Source organism: Argopecten irradians, chromosome 16 (assembly GCF_041381155.1).
Source record: "Argopecten irradians isolate NY chromosome 16, Ai_NY, whole genome shotgun sequence".
NCBI classification, from domain to species: Eukaryota; Metazoa; Mollusca; class Bivalvia; order Pectinida; family Pectinidae; genus Argopecten; species Argopecten irradians.
In genome coordinates, this window is record NC_091149.1 from 17,971,408 (window position 1) to 17,995,010 (window position 23,603).

The 23,603-nt window shown below is 34.4% G+C and overlaps 3 protein-coding genes across 4 annotated transcripts in view; 2 read left to right on the top strand and 1 right to left on the bottom strand.

Moving 5' to 3' along the window:
- The window catches only part of LOC138310779 (deoxyribonuclease-1-like), a 31,071-nt gene extending 30,535 nt beyond the window's left edge, over positions 1-536 (bottom strand). For both annotated transcript variants that reach the window (XM_069252110.1, XM_069252111.1), the window contains exon 1: positions 275-536. The gene's annotated coding sequence lies outside the window, so the exon portion shown is untranslated. The remainder of the gene's footprint in view (positions 1-274) is intronic.
- A 237-nt stretch (positions 537-773) lies between these two features.
- On the top strand, positions 774-15,120 carry LOC138310778 (2',3'-cyclic-nucleotide 3'-phosphodiesterase-like). The gene is made up of 3 exons (XM_069252109.1): positions 774-1,030; positions 2,983-3,658; positions 4,776-15,120. Exons 1-3 carry the CDS (start codon positions 884-886, stop codon positions 5,357-5,359), a joined length of 1,407 nt encoding a protein of 468 aa, XP_069108210.1. The 5' UTR covers positions 774-883; the 3' UTR covers positions 5,360-15,120.
- A 4,578-nt stretch (positions 15,121-19,698) lies between these two features.
- The window catches only part of LOC138310483 (mitogen-activated protein kinase kinase kinase 2-like), a 69,676-nt gene continuing 65,771 nt past the window's right edge, over positions 19,699-23,603 (top strand). The window contains exon 1 of the mRNA XM_069251711.1: positions 19,699-19,842. The gene's annotated coding sequence lies outside the window, so the exon portion shown is untranslated. The remainder of the gene's footprint in view (positions 19,843-23,603) is intronic.

The window sequence follows — 23,603 nt, forward strand, 5'->3', positions numbered from 1 at the left end:
TCAGATAAAAGCAATACAGAAGTTAATTATGTAATGTTTAAGGTAATATAGAATCTCCGTGAAGTTAATTTTGAATATTAGGAACGTTGGCGAAACTGAAGACTGAAACAGCCACACTACGGCAAGCAATCGGTTAAGGGGAGTTAATCCAAGTTAGGTTGTATCTACACTATATATAAGTAGCTACATGTCAGCCAATAGGCCAGCTTAACAGTTTGACATTCGAATTGCAGATCGGACGAAACACTATATATGTAATTACGTGTATATTTACCTTCGTTTGACACTAGGACATGTTGGTCCCATACACATCGTCACTCTCAGCAAGTCAATAATCTTAAGGACACGTTTACTTCCGGGATTCGTACCTCCTCAATCTATTCTTAGCTTTCTCGATCTTTGAATAAGCGTTATTATATAATTTATGTAATCCTATAACGTTAATTGTTACTGTCACATAGCCAAAGCCTTTCAACTCTCAGTTATCATACTCTATTTACGCGACCGTTTACCTATATTGTTACATTGTTGAGTGGTGGGTGGGCGGGTGTTTCAATATTTAATTACAATACACATGCGCCAATACACACCTGACATGTACTTAGAACTGTACTGTTAACATTATGCCAGTTTATCCGAATTTTTTTAAATAAAAACAAAGTGCCACTTTAGTTTTCATAAATAAATAGCATAGTTAATTAAATTATCACTTATAATAATAACTCATATGGTGGAAAATATCCGGAAACAGTTCATCGGCTTTGCTTTAATTTTAGATTCCTAATCCAATTTCCGCTTTCGTTTCCGTGTGTCAACATTGCAACACAAACTGACATTTGATGTTATTTTGTTCATTTTCAGGGTTTAAAAACCAGCATCAACCATGGGCAACTGTTGTGGAAAGAGGAAGGATTACAAACACGTTAAAACGGACGAAAACGAAGTTGCAGATCTCGAAAACCTGGAACATTCACAGGCTTCCAGACCACAACAGAGACTCGAATTCGTCGTTGAGGAAGAAAGAAACGAGGTAACAACAAGAAAAAATGTGTCTAAGCTTTCACGAAACAAATGAAATGTCATCTGGCGAATGTACAGTAATTTAAAGCTTAATGTTGTTTTATATTTTAGAAAGATTACAGTTACGGAAGAATAAAATGGTAGCTACTGTTGTAGCGGAAAAAAATATATCACCTTCTGACTGACTTTAGAAGGTGATATCTTTTCCGCTACATAAGTAGCTAATAAAATGGGTACCTGTCACTAGGCTGTTAGCCTGTTACAGCAACTTTACCTGTATTGAAGTTGTACTGTTGAGTGCTCCAATTACATGTACTGTATTTGGTAAATTTTGTTTTCTTACGAACCGCTTATTCCATGTTAATATGGCCTTTACATATGTGGCATGTTATTTAGGGATTGGTGATAATAGTACAGATGTGATGGTTCATGGCTATGAACATTTTAGCCGCATAGTCCAACGGCTAGCTGATTAGTGTCAATATATATAAGGTATTGACCCAAGGTTGAACATCGCCTGCTTTTGCAAAGGTGATTGCTCCATTGGCTCGGGGCTGGCCTTGGCACGTTACATTTGGTGGCAGCCAATGGGCCTGGTGCCCTCGGACAACACTGGTACTGCTTAGTGACTAGATGGGCTTCTAGTCATGAGATAGCACCACTATTCCATCTTTGCACATTACAGAGTTAGCTCCCTTCTGGGTAGGTATCGATTGTTACGTCATTATTTTGTGAGCACAATGCACATACATTGTTTTCTCCAAAAAGTGTGACGTTACACTCGCAAACACATGACATCGCAATCACTACCTACCCGCAAGGGCAGATAACTCTGTAATATGCTAATTCAGAATAACAACAGTAGGGACAGTTGTGTGTGCTGAGGATGCTAGGTTGAACCCATGGAAGCTTTTGGGGAGGAGGGGAGGAAGGGGGGGGGTAGTATGACGGTTCATATATATGATCATTTCCAGCCACATAGGTACTCCAATAGCTAGCTTTTGTGGCAGAGGGGAGGAGTGTTAATTCTAATTACAGCAATTAAGCCACTTCATGTGCAGGCCTGTTCTGGGATGGATGACATCACCATTGGTTCAGGCCCTGGCCTCGGTGCGTTTCACACATTCCTTGTTTTAACCAGTATGTTTATGTCTCGTCATAATTTTGCTTATATTATATCTGTCTAGTGTAACAGGTTTTAATTAAACAGAGTGATGCAGTCGCCTAATAGCTATATGCATTACCGTATTCGACCCAATAAGCGTCTGTGTCCCTATAAGCGCCCTTCCCCCATTTTGAAGCCACGATTTCAATTGCCCAGGCATAAATAAAGACAAAAACTACACAAAACTGTAGGGGTGTGCAATAACTTTGTCTTATTAACACCTTTTCATTTTTTTAAACGCCCTGGGCGCTAATTTGGTCGAATACAGTATGCATAACTGATAAGGTTGAATCTCCATTAAGTTTGTAGAGCAGTACACCAGTAAGTCTGGGGTTACTTGTTCAAGACCAGCTGGCCTCACACCATTCATACTAGTGATGGTGATTGGTTGTAAAATCATAATTGATAATCAGTTTTGGACAACCTACTAATTAACAGAAAACCGACCTATGTTTATATATTTTATTAGCCTTTTAATTGTCATGAATGATTTTTGAAAGATTACAGTATGAATTTAAATTATTGTGTATCTAACATGTCTAAGGCATTTTGAAATGTGGTTTTGCATATACATTGTATTTATATTACATCATAAAGATTCATTTTAATAATTGATTATTACCTAGGTACCTTCCATAATCGATAGTCTTTAGAAAAAACATAATTGATCGCTCATCAATTAAAATCGAGAATCTGTTCATCACTTGTTAGGTTTGGTGTAGACTTTGTACAATTAAAACCTGCAATACTATCATGAGAAATCATGATTTTTACATTGAGTTATATTTTTTTTCCAGGACATTCTACATGTGGAGCCCCCTGCCTTACTCAAGACTGAACATGTGTCGGATCCAGAGGACACCATGGACTTCCCCTTTTTCCGTGACCAAAAAACTATTAATCACATCCAGAAATGCCAGACAATGTTTATAATGAGAGGTCCTCCTGGCAGTGGCAAATCCAGTTTGGTTCGTCAGCTTGAGTCTATATATAAATCTACGGTTGTATGTTCAGCCGATATGTACTTTATGACTAACGAGGGTCAGTACAAATTTGATGCCAGTCACTTGCCATATGCTCACAAGGACTGCCAAGATAAGGCGAAAGCTGCTTGTAGTCGTGGTAACAAGGTGGTTGTTATTGACAACACAAACATAAAAAGGTGGGAAATGAAACCTTATATAGACATGGCCAAGGCGTACAATTATGTTGTGATAATCGTTGAGCCACGAACCAAGTGGCGGTTTGATGCAGAGGAATTGGCCAAGCGGAACAGTCATGGTGTAAAGGCCGAGGATATCAGGAAGAAAATCAACGGCTACCAAGAAAATTCGCCTTTTTATTTCGGGTGGTTTCTCTCAGTTAGTGACTCATTACAATTAAAATGTATAGCAAAGGATTGTGTGATAGAGACTGTGAAAAATTATCCAGAGATTCGAGAAAAAATGTTCCCTAATGTTGAATCTTTAGCTGGTGAGTATCTATCCATCAATTTTGGAAAATTTACATATTTTAGCAGTAGTTTTATTTTCGTTCTGTCTTTGAAACAGTTGAAACACTAATTCTTGTACAGCATAATACTTTGTAAAAGGGTATTTCCGTTATTGAACTACTGAATTATGCTAATTTATATCCCTGCTAATAAATCCTAATTTATTTTTCGCCATTTGTGCTAAAATGAGTATATTTACAGTTATAAATTTATGTGAGGATATTGATGTCATTAGATGCACAGGGCTTTTTCCAGAAGTCTGTACTCCTGCTGCAAATTCTGCAATAGTTAGGTCATTGTAACCTATATTTTGATCATTGACCTCAGATTAAAAAAAAAAACTTGTCTAGGCTCTATCTCCTATACTGGAACCCCTACACTATAAGGTATTGGAGCTCCCTTCTTGGTGTGGATCCCTTTAGGTGAGACAGCGTGCTGCGTAACAAAACCATTTGACCTCAAATTTATAAAAGCTTGTACGGGCAGGCTATCTTTTTATTACTACATGGCACTAAAGCCTTATAATATGTAAATGAGTTAATATAGACAGCCTTATACTCACTTTTGGCTTTCTGTTGAGCGCTCGCCCCTGTGAGGACTAGGCTTTGAGTTCTGTCCTATGGCCGAGACACACCAAAGTCTATAAAAGTGGTAGTTTCTGCTTCTGCTTAGCTATCAGCATACAGGGAGTAGGACGACTGATTTGCCCGTTGTCAGTATAATGTGACCAAATGGGGTGTATTGCTTGGTGTCTTAGGCAGCATGCTTCAGTGATATAATAGTACATAGATAAAAAGGGCAAGTGTTCCACTATAAAATAAGACACAACACGAGCATACTGACGTCTCCCAAAACATGCATCTTGCACTACATACACGCTACACACCACGTACATGGAAGGCCATCCTTATATGACCCTGGCTGTTAATTTAAGACTTTAATTAATCAAACAAACAAACTTAATTAATCAAACAAACTTAATTAATTCAATCCTGAAAACACATTTAGCCTCATCTATTTAAATCAAAGGCTAGACCAGTCCATTATGAAATTTTGAGGGGTAAATTAGCTAATTTTGATTTTTTTTTCCCATTTCAGAATTGACAGAAGAGATGGTACACCAGTACTTTAGCTTAGAAAATGAAGAAACACCATGCACGTTACATTGCACTGCCAAATTTTTAGGAAATCCTAAAAACCCAGTCCCACGCCGGGCCGAATATCTTCAACGCGAAGATGTGAAATCGGCCTGTGGGAAGGTGTTTGAATTGACAATTACTAGCATAACAATCTCACCCCGAACCATTGGAGCAAGGGTCATTCTCACCACTGCACAGTGTAAATTATTTGATAAACCTGAGGAAGAGGAGAGGGAGAAATATTTGGCAGCGGCCTCGTCAAATAGAGTTAACTCCCTTGGACCTGAGACCCCTACAGGTAACCTAGAGCGAGGAAGGAGTGCTCATATAACCATTGCCACAGCAAATGGTGTTAAAAATGTCCAGACCACGTACGACCTTCTCGATATCTGTGATCTTGAATGGAAGAATTTAATGGCAGTGAAAAATATCGAGAGTATGCCGATAAAATGTGGGAGTATGAAACAGATTGGGGGCGATTTCTGTGAAGTAGATCTATCTAGCCCTATCAGAGTGTGCACTCTATTCTCAGGGTTTTATTAAACATATCATGCATTTCTTAACAGTCAGTTTAAGATAAAATACACCTCAGTTCTGAAATAGTAAATGATATTATAGTATAACTTGTCTAAACTGCATGCCATCGGGACCAGGAAAACATCATAGAATTAAGTTTTGAATAGACAGGGATCCGTATTAAACACGGGCTGGTTTGAACAGGTTATACTACTGTACTCATGTATTCTAGCTCAGTTTACATGTGTTACCAGCATAAAGGGACATTTTTGTTTCATTAAAATAAATGGCATCCAATTTCTACTGCAAAAAGTGTTATAATGTGGATGAATAATATCTAAAGTAATCAATAATATGCAAAAGGATTCCATGGAAATTAATAGTGATTAGTACTGAATTAGTTTATTTCCACCTAAACTACTCATCCATGTACCCGATATGTATTTATCATAATATGTTCAGATGAATCCTCTATTTGTAATTCAAAACAATAAATTTTAACTGACAATATTGTATGCACAGATCTGGTACCATTTCTACTTAACATGCTACTATCTGTATAGAAATTATTAAGATATTAATATGAGGAAAAGGATGCAAATTTTCTGTAACAAATTATCTGCCATTAATTTTTTTGTCCATCTTGGGGTTTTTTAAATCTAAAATTAATTAAAGAGTGTTTATTTGGTTGTGAATGCCAAGCAGGAAACATTCATTATAAGGCCAAAAATAATTATATGCATGTTTCAGGTTACATGACTGAAAAAAATAGGGTAGGTCGGTTGGGAATTTATTTTATTTTATTTTTATATTTTACTTTTTAAGGAGAGGTGGGGAGGGGTTGAGTTGCTTTATTACTACATTACAAAGTAATGTGTCTTTCAGGCTTTAGGCTGGCTAGAAGTCTTTTATTTCTCATTACCATTATTGAACTTTATCTGGATAAAATTAAAGCAAGCGTAAAAATCTAAATTAAAAACTTCTCACACTACATTTTTGTTTTGAAAAAGTGTGATAAAATAGGTAGGGTCAGAGGTTAAAACTAAGGTAGGTAGCTATAGGGGTACCTGAAACATATATATTTTTTTTTTTTTTTTTTTTTTTGGCCTAATAAAACCAATATATATGTAACCTTGCAATAAAAGACAAATAATAAAAGAAAGTTAAAGCATACTTAATATTTATATATTTCCTTTTCCATTTCTTTGTTCATTTTGTAAGAGATGATGAATCTTTTAAACAAAATAATCCATAGTTATATATACATTAAGTTATATCTCTGCTCAAATTTTTTGTTGTGCCAATATAATTTATTTCCAATGAAATTTTCGTACTTGCGAAAAGTTCAGTATTTGACTCTACTGAATATTTTTGGCTGTGTTATTAACTGCATATTACTTATTCACCCCTGAAAATTCATAATGAACTATTCCAGCCATGGAATCAGAGTAGCCCAAATGTGTCTCTAGGTGTGAATGACATACTGATATATGTTTATCAATTCTGTAGGTTTATAAAGGCAGTTTCCTCATTATTGACCACATTTTAGGCTTTGTTTTTGTTTTTGTTAGTTTTCAATATAAAATCAAAGAAAGATGGCTTTAATATGGTATTATGATTTGATGGTTTTACAAACAATTTGCCTTTAAAAACAGAATTACATGAGTTTACATTTAAGCTCAATGAATTTACATCATGTAGATAAATTAATCGTTTTAGTTACCGGGTATTTGTTAAGATCTGTTATGTTATTTGCGTTAATTACCTGTTTTGAAGATACCTTTGAATCTTACTTTTGTACATTATTTAGAATATTAATGGTTGTGTGCAGAACTTGTAAAAAAAATCAGTCTTAGTTTAAACATATTTTATTGTCAAAACAAAAGACAAAGGGTTAAGGCAAAAGTTATTTCAACTTATAAAAGCCTTCTCCTACCATACCTCCTTTTAACCTCTCCTTTTAACCTCTCCTTTTAACCTCTCCTTTTAACCTCCCCTTTTAACCTTTTAACCTCTCCTTTTAACCTTCCTTTTAACCTCTCCTTTTAACCTCTCCTTTTAACCTCTCCTTTTAACCTTCCTTTTAACCTCTCCTTTTAACCTCTCCTTTTAACCTTCCTTTTAACCTCTCCTTTTAACCTCTCCTTTTAACCTCTCCTTTAATAACCAATCTGACCCGTCAGATGACCTAAAAATTGAATTGTTTTTATTAATGAATTAATAATCATATCACAAGGGAAGTAAATCTGCAATTTGCAAAATAGGAATAAGCTCTGTCAAGTACTTTTAAGCTTTCAGGGCATAAAGGAGATTTAAAAGGTGTCCAGGGTATACTCATATTTGGCCTGTGGCATGCTGGGATGAAGAGTTACCAACGTTGTTGAAATGAATGACCTTGACCTTCTTTTAAGGTCAGGGGTCAATTAGGCTTATATCTTTTAAGTACTTCTTTAAACTAGCCGAAAGGCCCAGGGTATTCATCTTTAACCAGTAGCATGCTGAGATAAAGGGCTACCAAAGTTGTGAAAATGAATAACCTTGACCAGCTATCAAGGTCACGGGGGTCAAATATTCTAAAATCATGAATTTTGAACTTCTTCTCAAATTCTGCAAGTGTGATTTAGCTGATACTTGTATGAAATGATCCTTGTCATGGTCCTGACCAAGTGTTTTTATATTTTATGTTGATCTTAAATCCAAGATGGCCACCACTCCCGCCATCTTCAAAATATATTTTGAACTTCTTCTAAAGTTCTACCCATGCAGTTTGACTGAAACTTGCATGAAATTATCCTTACATGGTCATGACCAAGTGTTTTTAGTTTTTAAGCATGACACCATATCTAATTAATTTCCTATACAGCTATTGCCAAGGTAGTCAGATGACTGTTAAGACCCTTGGGCCTCTTGTTTGAAAACCTGGGCGGTTTGATAGACAGGTGATGATCTGCCGGTTACTTGGGTCAAATACGGTATTTTCAGTGTGTGAGATAAAGTGTCTTGATAGTAATCCTGATGCTTTATACAAACAATGTATGGCAGCTGATCATGTACCATTTAGCTTCTAGACAGATAATGGTGTCGTCTTTAGAGCTACAAGATCATGTACCATTTAGCTTCTAGACAGATAATGGTGTCGTCTTTATAGAGCTACAATTGATGTCTATTATTGCTAGTGGAGCAAAGTAAAAAATTTTGATAAAGGCTATTTACACCTTTGTATGTATGCCATAGAGCAACTTTTATATCCTTACGTACCAGGCAATGTATAAAACATTTTAGTCGCTGTCAGATGTTATATGATTTCGTATAGATATGGCAGTCTTTTCAAAGCAAAAATGTACTGGAATTCTACAAATGGTGAAATTGACATCTAGTGAGCAAAAACAAGGTAGGTAATATTAACAATTGTTTTGCTAAAATCTGATATACACATGCATTTAACAGCATAAAATAGTTAGTAACGTACTATATATAAAAAACATAGAAATGTTTGTCTGAGTGATTTTCAGCGGCAGTTCTCCACTAGCACACATGAAGACTATTTTGTACCCGGCCGAAATGTATAGTAGGCCGTGTACATATATTGACTCTAGTACCATATTTGACCTGATCATTCCTTTTTCACACAAATGTATTATCCATATCTTTCAAAGTTTGTAAGAACCAATAATTTTCTATTGTTGTGATGGTTGTTTATTTTTTTTATTTTTTTTTTTTTTATCATTTCGTACTCCTTTACATTTCTTTGGGTGAATATTCGAGTATGGTTGTTTATTTGGTAAAATAGAGCATTTTTAATTGCAGCTAAGGATTTATATATATCTAGTAAATTTACTTTTATGAATGTTAATCATATGCTGGGCCTTAAAAACTACTTTAATTAATTAATTAACTAATGCAAACCTGTCATTTTGTATGTTTGTTTGCATGTTGTGGCATTAAGTATGAATGGCCTGTGAATCATGTGTATAATATGATGTAGAAATAATGAATTCCATATCTCAGCTTGTGTGTATGCCTGTACATGTATGTCAGCTGTATTCTATGTGGACTATAATTATTAAAGGTAATTAATACTTGAACAAATGATATATTTCAGTTTGTTTTTAGGTATGACCTATAGTCATCATGCACTGTCCGTCGCTGTGCGCCGTCCGCTGTGCGCCGTCAATAAATTTTTCATTGAAACAACTTCTTCTCACTTACCGAAAAGTCCAGGATACTCATAATTTGACTGTAGCATGCTGGGATGATTGGCTACCAAAGTTGTGAAAATGAATGACCTTGACCTAATTTCAAGGTCACATGGGGTCAAGCAGACTGAAATCTTTGAACGACTTCTTCTAACTTACCAAAAGGTCCAGGGTATTCATATTTGGCCTGTAGCATGCTGGGATGGTGAGCTACAAAAGTTGTGAAAATGAATGACCTGGACTTACTCTCAAGGTCACAGGGGGTCAAGTAGACTAAAATCTTAGAACAACTTATTCTAACTTACCGACAGCTCAAGGGTATTCATATTTGGCCTGTAGCATGCTGGGATGGAGGGCTACCAAAGTTGTGAAAATGAATGGCTGAAACTTGCCTAGAAAGACCCTGATATGATCTTGACAAAGTGTTGTTACATCTCTGGTTGATCCCAAATCGAAGATGCTTACCATGACACCATATCTAATTAATTTCCAATACGGCTATTGCCAAGGTAGTCAGATGATCGTTAAGGCCCTTGGGCCTCTTGTTTATTCACTATATATGCGCCATATTTGACAATATAGTCCCTAATTAGGGAATAATGTGTGTATGAGTTTAAGTTATGAACATATGAATGTATGTTATGAATATATGGGGCCTTTTAACATATTCATATGAAGGATTATTTCACTGATACAAAACCATGCTCCTGTATGATACATGTTCAGGGCTTTTCAAATCAACACAGATTTATACTATTGTATGCATCTATATTTATGAAGGACCTTTGAAATTGAAACATAGTTTGATACAGAAAAAGAAATTATTACATCTTAATTGGGACTTTACTTATTCGTTATTTTACTGCATGTACCAGGTCTGGGAGGAAGTGCATTTAATTTGTCGGTCAGAGACTCACACTAAATTTCAAGCCCTTAGTATGTATTTGCATATTACAGAGTTACCTGCCCTTGAGAGTACCGGTAGATTGATTGTGATAACATAATTTGTCAGAGAAAACAACGTAAATTACACTCACATAATAATAATGTCATAATGAATAGCTACCTGCTAGGGAATGAACTCTGCAAAATGCAACACAATAGATATACATAGACACACAGGGACCTGGCACGAAATTTTTTCACCAACATATATATATATATGATATATAAATGTTATATTATCAAGGGTATGAACTCGGCGGTAGAGAAAACAGAGCCCGTTTATTAAAAAGGAAAGGTTTGTTTTTCTCTACCGCCGTGTTCATACCCTTGATACTATAAAATAAATATGTATGTGTACTATTAATTATAAAATTTCGTGCCAGGTCCCTGTGAATAGACATTAACTTTGGGTAAATCATTGGTGTCATTATAAACAAAATGTGATTCGTCCATCGCTGCAGAAAGTTATAGCTTCATATTGTACTCTGCATTTAATCAGAATTTCAAGAAATCTTGAAGATGTTTTTGAAATTGTCTTTATTTTAAGTAAATTATCTTTTATCTTCAATTACTGAAATCTATATTTTAATATTGCTTTAGACTATAAGTATTCTTTTGTGGTGAATACTAGTTGCAATAAACCTCTTAGTTAAAGAGAACTTTTATTTAGCATTAGACTGATAGGAAAGCCAGAAGTCACAAATCTGATCCCTAGCAGAAGCATGCAGTGATTAAGTTTATGTAAAAGCTCTGCTCTCTGTTGTATTTATTATATATAATTATTTATTTTAAAAAACTCTGTGTATTTTACAAAAATAAAATGATTTATTATATAAAATAAATCATTTTATTTTTGTAAAATACACAGAGTTTGTGTATTTTACAATAGATTCAAAATCTAATGGTTTTGTTACATAGTACTTTTTGCTTTAGCAAGGTCAATATATTACATGTACATGTACTGGTATATATATATATAGATATAACCTGGCATTTCCTATATTTATAAGTTTGAATGTTCTCAAATATTTCTCTTTTACTATCTGGTTTACACTCTAAAAATTTACTCTGATAATCATGCAGGTTAGTATAATCACTTAATTAATTAGTAATAAATAGATTAAAGATGCTCCACTGCAGACAAATGGTATCTTTTTCACTATCAAAAACAGGAGCAGACGATTTAGTATTTTTCTTCAGTTACGAAAGGTAATTACTTTACACCATTACCACCATTGAAAAGTTTGAGCTTCTAATTTTACTTCAAGTTAAAAATATTAATAATGATTAATTGCATCCCGAAAAAATTCCGTGGCACTATATCCTATATGGAATGAAGCACTGATTGCGCATGCACCAAAGGCGAAGTGAATTATTTTATATTATTTTTGTGTTAATTAGGCATATATTTACATGATTAAACACCAATTATTGTTAAAATGATGAATATCATTTATGCTCTGTCGGCGGTGGAGCATCTTTAATTAATGTATCAAGGAATATTTAGTATCCTAAACAAGAATTGTCTAATTAAATAGAGATATGGAAATATAGCCAAAACAAAATTTGATTAACATGGTAACAAGGTTTAATACAAGTGTTTCAAGATTTTAAAACAACATGAGTGAAGTACAACTGTCAATTTGACCCACCCTCCGGTGATTTTTGTTATGTCGTAATTACCAGAAGGTGGGATTAGTCAACAGTAAAACATGATTTACCCACATGATTCTGGGATCTCGAAACACTTGTATTGATTACATAGCATGTTCTCAAGGAAATTTTTCTTTTTTTAGTATGGTGTTAATTGTTTTATGGCCAAGTACGTCTGAAAAATACAAGACAAAATCAAGTTCACTCTATTGTGTTCCAGAGATACATGAGAGATGGACATGTACATGTACCAAATATTTACTGATCAAGTGAATTTTTTTTTCTTTCTTTTTTTTTTTTTTAATTTTCTATGTATACTGTATATCTATTTTCAAAGAGCTTTTTATAATACATGTATATATTTAAAGCATTACTAAGGTCTGTGATAATCATGGTAACAATATTTAAACATTGTAATTTATATATTTTGTGGTATTACTACTTTTAAGGGACATAAGTATTTGTCACTGTAATAACACCCCTATGATATAATATATCTTGTAGGATTTTCACATTTTTTTCATTTAGTAGATTACTTTTTGGTATATGTATAAAGAGGATAATTGACAATCTGATTAAAATACAGATCTTTATAACCACTCCGTTCAATAATGGATGTGACAACATCCGATAAGGGGTCATGTTCGGATGACCTCTATACCTTTGTATTTCAGTTTAAATCCATTTCTACACCTTGCTACATCAATGGTAAACACTAGCTTGTCCTAGTATACATATACATTTAGCTTTGTTGTGCTGTTTGGGGGAGATGACTACGCACATGAAGAATAATTATGACAGCTTTTCAAACAGTTTCGTCCCAAGTCAAGATTCTAACAGCAGTAATTTGATTGGCCATTTCCAAAGGTCATCTGGATGTTAACCCCTAATGGGATGTTGTCAGATAATCTTATCAAACGTAGTGATAAGGATCTGTATTTTAATCAGATTGGAAAAATGGCGGATTAATTATTTACAAATGTCAATAAACACAACATTTTCACAACATTAAAGCCATGGATGATTATAAAAATAGTTGTGAATATACAACATGTATTATGCTGTTGTAGAAAATAATAGTTATCTGTGTTTAAAAATTCATTAGATTTGACAGAAAAAATAAACAATTATATAAAAAAAAAATTATTCGGAAAAAAATGCATGAAATATATTATTATGTTGAAAACATAATAGTGACGAATACCTACGTACGCTGATTGCCTTGTTGTTTGTCCAATTTTAATCTATCAGAGTTACTTTCCTTTATTTCCCCCCTGTCAGTATTGATGAAGTGAAACAAAGGGAGATAACTCTGACTAATCAGATTGTATTGTCCCGGTAAAATCTGACAATGATATGTCATGTTTTTAATCAAAATCAAAATTTTTGAAAAAAGAATCCCATTGTTTTACATATATCCTAACAAGGAGCTTTTTAAGAGCATGTCCATTTAATCATTTTAAGTGCTTTTTTTCTCTCTTAATTTTTATGATTTGAAACATGATAACTGTTGTTGAAATAATTAGGTTTTAAATTCCTGTTGTTGTGGCAAATATGTTTTATTCTCGATCCCATTTTACTTTTTGTTATAGTGTTGAACCCATTTAGATCTGTCATATTTTAATATTTTGTAAACAATGTATCCCCATTCCCCACAAAGTAAATAAGGGCCTAGAATTGTTTTTCGAAAATCCCAATTTTGAAGTTTCAGGACTCTGGTTTACTTTTACATCTGGTTTTATATGATATATAATTAGTTTTGAGAGAATTGGTGGATTTGAAAAATCTTTTCACCACACAAGCACATTTAAAAGACTTAGGAAACTGCCTTAAAAATTGAAGAATGTTTTAATTTAGTTTTTGAAATATTAATACTAGTCATGGGAGAATCAAAATATTTCTTTGTCCAGTGAATATTACTTTAAGCAATGTTGTTGATATTCAAGACTGCTATCATCCTTGATACTCCAGGGGTTACTATCACTGACATAATATCCACCCTTGGACCATCTAATAATAAAACTTAGGGAAACAAAAGACACAGGTAAGGGGATCATTTGCTGTTCATAAATGGAATTGTATAACAGTACCTTGTGGTTAATTGTGTTACTTTGAAGTTGGGCATCTTTTTATCTGTAATCTTCAAATTAAGTCTCTATAGGTCTGTGATTGAACAGGGTTTTTTTCTCCTGAAATGCCACCAATTTTAATATGAGATAGTCCAGTGGTGGACATCATGTCAGTGATAGTAACCCCTGAAGTATTGATGATGGACTGTTATATATTACACATGTATTATCAATTGCAAAGCATGCGATGACTTGTGGCTTATAATTTATTATGATTACATTGTGGTTATTCTGGTGCAATATTTTATCACATTTTAAGAAATAGTAACCTTCCAGAATTTCTAATAAAGGGGAGCTAACTCCTCAGGACTTCACCACACAATACCTAATTCTCAATGAGAGTTATTCCCCTTTTTACTCTGAACGTGGATGTATTTAAATATTTCAAATGCTTTTGTCGTTTCAGGTAAATGTAACGGAGGAAAATCACAGGCCTAAATATATATATATGGGTTGTAATTATTACCTAATCGACAGTTTGGACCTCAAGATATCAAATTGAGAGGATACACATATTGTATCACGCTTGTGATGCCCCTCCAACTTTGATGAAAGAGTATACAATAGCTATAGTGATTATAGGAAATAATCTAAGATGTATACATTTGTATTGCAAGACTAAAAAATTACATATCAATATTGACTTGTTCTAACATCGCATGTTAATAAGGTATAGCTCAACTCAGACTGTATTTGTACTAAGGCTTTGTCATCAAGTTCATTATAAAATTGTTAATTAACAAAATGTCGCTTGATTCAGATGAATCGGTGCAAATGCTGCAAAATTCAATCTGATATTGTATTGTGTATGTTGTAATCCATGTTCTATACTTCTGGAAAGTTGTCCTATAAAATGTATAACATATTAAAATCTGTCTTTGTTATTTGTTGAAAGTACAATTTATAACTACTGAAGTTATTATAAATATGCAAATGAGATATACAACAAGCAAACGTGCAACTGGATATACAAACTAGCTATACAACTGCAAGTTACTACGTTGTATATGCAAATGAGCTATACAACTGAAAATTACTACGTTTTATATGCAAATGAGCTATACAACTGAAAGTTACTATGTTTTTTTTATGCAAATGAGCTATACACCTGAAAATTACTACGTTTTAAACTATACAACTGAAAGTTACTACGTTTTTTATGCAAATGAGCTATACAACTGAAAATTACTACGTTGTATATGCAAATGAGCTCTAATAATTTAAGTTACTGCGTTTGCATGTGCAAATGAGATACACAGTATAGACAAATAGCTGCCACCAAGGACATATTCAAGCTTTTATTTTTCCCACACACAATTAAACAATGGAACCTCCTCCCGGTGGCTACAGTACAAAGAACTACACTAGAGGCCTTCGAGTCACATATCCTAAAAACAGAACTTGAAGAACTAAACCCCACCCCCTAAACTCTATCATATTTTATCTTATAACTATAAACTAAAAAAATAACCTGCACCTTCACAATGACTGTAAATAACCTCACTCTTTTTTTCACAATAACGCCCCTGCCAATCTACACAATATAATCATGTCATCAATGGATTTGTGGGACCAGTAAGAAGAATTGAAAGTTATACAAATGAACTCAACTGTCTTTTTCGATTGGCTTCCCTGATAAAATGAATGACTCCTCCCCAAAACCTGATTCCATTGCTTCTATATAAGCTGTGTTGTTAATTGGCGTACCAAAATAAAAAACATATTCTGAATTTTGAATTTCTACCCTTCAACATTAGAAACATATTTTTTTTCTGAGTATACAACTGCAGTAATCAAAACCAGACAATCAGTACAAATTTAAAATAACAATAATTCTTAGTAAACCTGTTACAGCATACCCCTGTGCAACAGCTGTTTAGCTAGTACGATTCAATCACAGGGTCCTGACAATCTGATTAAAACACAGATCCTTATGACCACTCCGTTCAATAGAGGTTAAACGTAATCAGATTGAGGGTCCTGAGATTTGGTCAGAGTCTACATAATTTTGATTATAAAAGTAAGTAAAAGAACGGAAATTGATGCCTAAATAGTACCTCGCTGAGTCATTCAAATTAAATTATAAGCAGTATTCTCAATATCTTTTTGGGTTTATGAAGTCATAGACAAAAAATCGGACCAACATTCTTTTCATAGAAGCTTATTATACATTCTTATTTAAATATTTCTTGGTTCCAAATTACATCTTCATCTCCTGCAACAAGATAGAACTCTTGATTTTTGGTTATCAACAAAAAAGCACCACTCGGTCTCAGGCCACATGACCATTTCTAGCAACAACCCTTGGGTTAATCTATGTACATGAACTAAATGTAGCGAGTTCAATTTATTTTGGTAAACTTGCATTGTGTAGATTGTAATAATGATACATTTAATTAGAGTAACGTATTCAAAGTTTCTAATGACGCACATGACTCATTTATAAATCGTTGTAGTTTCGAATCCAAGACTTATTGAAGCACATGAGCTATCAGGCTCCACATGGGTTTAGTATTTATATTTCTACAAAATAATAAATTAATCCTATATGCTAATATTAGCTCGCAAAAATTAAAAATGTTTCAAATGACTGTCCAAGTTTATAATTTTTATTTCAAAATGAATTTATTAGATTTATATTTGCAGCATTTTATACATTGTATACGACATATAGACACACAGACCATTGTTATATTAGAATCATATATACATAATATATATGTATTTCTGATTATATTAATGCACATTAATAAATTAATATCCAATAATGAACAAGAGATCCCAGAGGGATCTTGGCGCCCACCAAAGAATGATCTATATCTGACAAAGGAAAGATGGATCTTTTCTCTACTTTTTAAACTTTTTCAAACATACTACATATAAAATTTGAGACAGATCGCTTCAGTACCTTTTGAGAAATAGCGGTAACAAACTTCAACTATCAAAATCCAAGATGACTCCTTGGCGGCCATCTTGTTGATCAATCGGTCCCAAATCACAATATGCACAACTAGGGCCCTAGGGTAACCTACATGTGAAATTTGAGAAAGATCCATTCAATACTTTCTGAGAAATAGCGATAACAAACTTTGAATATAAAAATCAAAGATGGCTGCCTGGCAGCAATTTTGTTGACAGATCGGTCCCAAATCACAATATGCATAACTAGGTCCCTAGGGGAACCTACATATGAAGTTTGAGACAGATCCCTTCAGTACTATCTGAGAAATACCGATAACAAACTTTAACTTTCGAAATCCAAGATGGCGGCCTGGCGGCCATCTTGTTCACCGATTGGTCCAAAAATGCAATATGCACAACAAGGGCCCGAGGGGAACCTACATATTAAATTTGAGAAAGATCCCTTCAGCACTTTTTGAGAAATGGGGATATCAAACCTTAACTATCAAAATCCAAGATGGCCGCCTGGTGGTCATCTTGTTTTTCCTATCAGACTCAAAATCTGTATGGCACAAATAGGGACCAAGGGTAACCTCCATGTGAAGTTTGAACAAAATTCCTTCATTAGTTCTCAAGAAATATCGATAACAAACTTCAACTGCTAAAATCAAATAAGGCTACCTGGCGGCCATCTTGTTTTTCCGATCAGCCGCAAAATCTGTATGGCACAACTAGGGACCAAGGGTAACCTTCATGTGAAGTTTGAACAAAATACCTTGAGTAGTTCTCAAGAAATATCGATAACAAACTTCAACTGCCAAAATCAAAGATGGCCTGCCTGGCGGCCATCTTGTTTTTCCGATCAGCCTCAAAATCTGTATGGCACAAATATGGACCAAGGGGACCCTCCATGTGAAGTTTGAACAAAATCCCTGCAACATTTTTTAAGAAATAATGATAACAAGCATTGTTTACGGACGGACGACGGACGACGGACCACGGACGTAGGGCGATTTGAATAGCCCACCATCTGATGATGGTGGGCTAAAAATGTGAGAATTTTTTGTTCCGGCTATGCAGCGTTTTACTGATGAGCCAAATGAAATGTAGACTTATATTAAACGAAGTAAAGAGTTTGAATCTGCCATGGTCTCACCAAGATCTTCCAGGGCGCTCTACTGCGACCCCCAGGTGTGTTTTACACCTTTGGACCTAATTAACTCGCCTCCTAACAAACAAGATGGTCTGTCCCTACCCAGGGGTCCTGTAGCAAGGGGGTCGGGATATAGGGGAAGGGCGCGATAGATACTCATACAGGTAAATAACAGAATGTTAGTTTGTTAGTTAGGGGTGTGAGAGATAGATGCTTACAGCAATGATTTATAAGTCATCAACGTCCTTAATTACAGGTAAATAACAGAATGTAATTAAGATATGATACTACACGTTTGAAAGAGAGTTAGTTAGTAAGGGATGAACGTGATAGATAGACACATACAAGTTAATAACAGAATTACAGAAAGGTTATGATACTATCGGTAATTAAGGCTACGTGTCAACGTGCAATAGATACTTACAGGACTTAGATACAGATAATATATCTAAGTCTCTGTTACAGGTAAATAAAAGAAAACTAATTATAAAGAATTAGTTGGCCTACACGCTTGCGACCGCAACATAAAAGAGCTTGATGACAGCAACGATTTATAAATCACAACAAGTATTTATAGATGAGACTTATAAATCCTTGGTGGCTACGGCTTAAAGACTGTATATTATTATATTTCTGCTGATGGTGACGAGCAAACCAAGTGTTACGTACGCGTATGTTCAAACAAAAACGTGAAATATAATGTCTGGTTTATAACAAGGCGGGCCAAATATAACATGATGGTATTGGCCAGAATATGTTGTCAATGTTATTAATGAACCAAAATGTGAGTTATGGACGGGAAAAGATCAGATATAATTTAAAATAGCCCTGTACCCATGTTCATTAATATCTGTTGCAATAAACACACACACATATATATGTCTTTTGTCCTGTGACATGCATTGTCATGTCGTGATTCACATATATAAAAGACTCGCAAGTTCGTGTAATATGGGATACAATGCTCAATGTCAGAAGCATAACTGTTTCGCCGGAAAGGAGAACGGGGCGCATATTGAGGAGCACAACGGAGAATACAGTAGTTTAACCCTCTACCATGTTATCGGCATATGGTCAAGGTTTAATTAACTTTTAAACTGTTACGTACAATAAAAGTAGTTAAAACAGTCAATTTATGTTTGTTTTTCTAAATCCGACGGTTAAAAGTATTTGGCATGAATAATTCATTCGATTCCCTTGAAAAACGATATAAGACATTAAAGAAATTGGGGAAAAAAGTCAAACTAATGATGTAACAAAGAATGTCGCTGTAGAAAGTTACAAACGTTAAATAAAAATTTGGCGCGGTAACTTCTGAATGGGACGAAAAGCTGTCAAATCTCAGATCAGCGGGCGACCCCTAGCGTAAAACATGTAAACGAATCCAGACGGAGCGCACTTGCCATGATCGTGACGTCACTGTCATGGCGGCTTCAGGATACGAGACTATGAAGGTTGGGTAAAGAAGTTTGCTGTGTCGCGTTTTGGAGTACTTTACCACGACATAACAACCCAACATGACACATTCCTAAGGTAAATTTTGTTTTCAGTTTATTGTCAGATTCACCTGTGTTCTTTCGAGGTCAACAAGTGTTTCCAAAATGGAGGAGTGTTTCTGGTGTTTGGAAGTTTACTTGGATCGCGTTTAGCAGTGTCAACATGTTGAAGTGTAACACGGAAAAGATCACCTGATTTAATATTCTAAGCTATCTGGATGTAGAACAAGTGTTTATAAGCACCGCTAGCCAGATGGATCTGTCTGAAATGAATGGATAATCGGTCAGAATAACTTAGTCCCGGTGACCTAGATTTATACTCCTAGCCACACACACGTTGGATTATATACACGGAGCCAGAAAAGTCGTCTCTAAGATATTGATATACATGTAACATGTCATTTAATAACACCACATTAACCGGTAATATGTCTATCTGGTAGTTATACCTGTATGTGTATCGTTGTTATCGCTCGTTATAACTAATAGTAAATAAGTTGTTATATATTTTCATTGCAGACGGTAACTACCCCCTCCCACATGGGATTTTCCAGGTTTTTTTTTATTTTTCTGGTTTTACGTGTCAATATGCAGGGCTATGTTATAATTTACAGGCTGCTGTCTAAAACGACCATAAACTTCGTGTGTGAAGTAATGTCACTTGTCAGTATTATATTTCTTTCAGGATTTTTCTTTGGTTATTATTTTAGAGAATTGGGATAATTACCTGCCAAATGAGGTTTACAATTTAGAAAAGTATATTCAGTCGTATTACCAAGAAATTACTATTCTTTTGTTAATTTATCTGTATGACGAAATATATTTACTGTCTGTTTTCTTTTGTCCATATTTATAAGATCTACAGTTTAACGTAAGCCTCCTGTCCCGAAGATAGAGTTCTCCTGCACCTGTGTGTAAGGGTTATACACGGTCAGGTTATTGTGACCTATATATAGATATTGTGCTTCAATAACATCAAGATGGTTTTAAAGTTATAAATTATATCTAACCACGTCCACGAACACCAACAAACTTTCTACTTTCCAATTGCTAAATAGTTTGACTGTTCATATAATGCCCCTATTTCATCAATCTAGCTATAAAGCTTTACTTCATACGCATAGCTTTACTTCGCTAGCATGCAGTATTTTCCTTAATATTAATGTTTCTTATAGGGAAACATTTCCAGTTTCCCGAGAAGTTTATGAAAAAAATGAAAGTTATATGATTTTAATAACCTTAAATTTTGTCATTTACTTTTCTATAGAGAACATTCCTGAAGTTGAGATATATTATGAAAAAAAATAAGTTTGTAACAATTCCTATAAAGCTGGCCATGATGTCATTGATATTGTCACTGGGTATGGTCAAAACTTTATCTTTAGTTTGATCTGATTTTTTATTGTGAACTTTTTACCTCTGTTATGATTAAATTAATGTATGTATATACATAGGGTATCAAAATAGCATATCAGAATTGTCCAGTCCAGTTCAATTGGTTTATTATTTTACAGTGATTTTCTTCAATAATTTCAGGGGTCTGTACCTTTTCAATTGCATGGGAAAACACTACATTGCATCTTTCTTGAAACATTTATATTTTAGAGAATTTTCTGTATTTGGGAAAATATTTACAAAAAAAAATGAGAAAAAAACCAGCAGAATTTCTCTAGTGGAAGAAGCCTTTATTCGGCCCCAAATGTACCTAAAAAAATCACTTGTTAAGTAGTCTGGGTTATAGTTTGAAGGTGTCTGCAAATTACTGTAGCATATATATATAATATCACTTAAGCTTCAGCAGGGTACTTTCTGAGGGAAGACGTCATGTCAGGTTTTCTAGTTTCCTGTAATTATTACACATGAACTTATACTGTATTGTAAGTATTTCCTGTGACTGGTGTTACGTACATATGATTATGTATACATGTTTATTAAGGGACATTATGGTAACATCTTTAAGGGATGGATTGGGAAAAAAAAGTCAGTCACAGGGGCTACAATTAGAAATCTTACGGTAATTTGGTAAAATACAATGAATGGCATAGATAATGCACATTATGATGTTATTGGTATATATACATTACCTACTGTTGTATGATGTGTATTAGGATCAGGGTCAAGGTCGTCACTGCAGTATAGACCCCTGTCCTGGTACAGATGAATGGCTGGGCTGTGAATCATCAATGTCTATATCTCGGCACTCTACCTGGATACACAATTTGTACATCCTTTTACCCTACAAGCTAGCTATAGGGAGCAAAGAATTCTGTCCCCTTACCACTATAGGGAGCAAAGAATTCTGTCCCCTTACCACTATACAGAAATTCTGTCATGCTTTGTTCTAAATTCAAAATATAGTTACAAGAATCTTTCTGTGAAATAGAAATTAAAACTGATAAATTGTTCATTTCTGCCTCTATTATGATAGAGGGGGGGGGGGGGCAATAAATATACAGTTTATATCCATTGTTGCCCATGTCAATCCCATTGAAACATGGCTTATGCAGATTTCATGTGGAGTCAACTACAAAATTTGCAAATTACTGATAATGTTAGTAAAATTAAAGTAAGGACCCTAATGTTTTCCATAGAGACAGTTTCTAAACCTGATTTTTCTTTGATTTGATTTTAAATTATTGGCTTATCCGGGGCATCCAACTAATTGAATTTGAAGTTTTAGGAATTTAAAAGTGAAACTATTTCTTAGAAATCTAGAGGATCGACCAATTAAGATATGCCTATAGCTAGAATCTTGAATCTAGGAAGTCGCCAAATCGGATTACATTTCAAGGAGTCATAAGCATTATACAATTTTTTTCGATGCTTTCAGGAGTCTCACTGCAATATATGATAATGTGTCGGAATCTGCTTGATAAAAAAATAATGAAGGCTTCTAGTAGTACATTACTGGCATGTTTTGTATTTACATTCATATTTAAGTTATTTTTCCAGTTCCTCTGGACCCAGTTTCAGCAATATTTCTGAAGTTTAAAGAGGTTCAAGCATTAGAGAAAGCAAAGTCCTTATGATCTTAATCCCTTAACTTCTGTAATGTTCATATAGGTAATTTTTGAAGTTGAGTAAATTCCTAAAGTTAAGGAATGTTCATGAAACTGAGCGCAGGTAATAATGTATGATGCATTCACGGTTAGTATGTTTTGTCGGTGGGGAACAAGAGTTATTGTATATATCTACGTACACGCTTCACTGTTTATTTTCTGCAGACCTGCAGATATAAATATGTCACTGTTTTAAATGGGAAGTGTCATATAGAAGCCCAAGGTCACAGGTCGAGGTCAATGTATAACATACACTTACGTATCAATGGAATTTCAGGGTTAAATTGATTTTTAAGGACGAGTAGATTATACTGTTTCATTTTTACCTCATAAAAAATGTTTTAGCTCATACTTTGATTGCTTTTAACTCAATCGCCCCTGAAATTTTATAATGAACCGTTCCAGCTTTAGTTTTGGGAGATTCTAAATGACGCTTCAAGGGTGAATGAAGTATATTAAATTAATGGACAAATAAATCAGTGTAGAATATCTGTGGTATTTATGATTAGTTATCAGTCCCTGTTTTATCAGCCAGAGATAGGAAACTAGAGGTTTTATTCCTCAGAACTGTTTTTGTAGTCACATCTGGGAAAACCAAGTAGAAATTATCTAGTGTGAAGTAGTTGAACATTGGCCTGATATTGATACGAAAATTGTTTACAGTAAGTTTTGTGCATATTTATTGGTTCCCTTCACTTAAATTCCCAATGAAATGAGGCATGCCGCATCAGTGTTTAGC

What these genes read in the sequence shown, in the direction of transcription:
- LOC138310778 (XM_069252109.1), top strand. Translation starts at nt 884, where the DNA reads ATGGGCAACTGTTGTGGAAAGAGGAAGGATTACAAACACGTTAAAACG. An exon ending in TTGAGGAAGAAAGAAACGAG is followed by an intron (nt 1,031 to 2,982) that starts GTAACAACAAGA and finishes TTTTTTTTCCAG; the next exon opens with GACATTCTACATGTGGAGCC. An exon ending in TAATGTTGAATCTTTAGCTG is followed by an intron (nt 3,659 to 4,775) that starts GTGAGTATCTAT and finishes TTCCCATTTCAG; the next exon opens with AATTGACAGAAGAGATGGTA.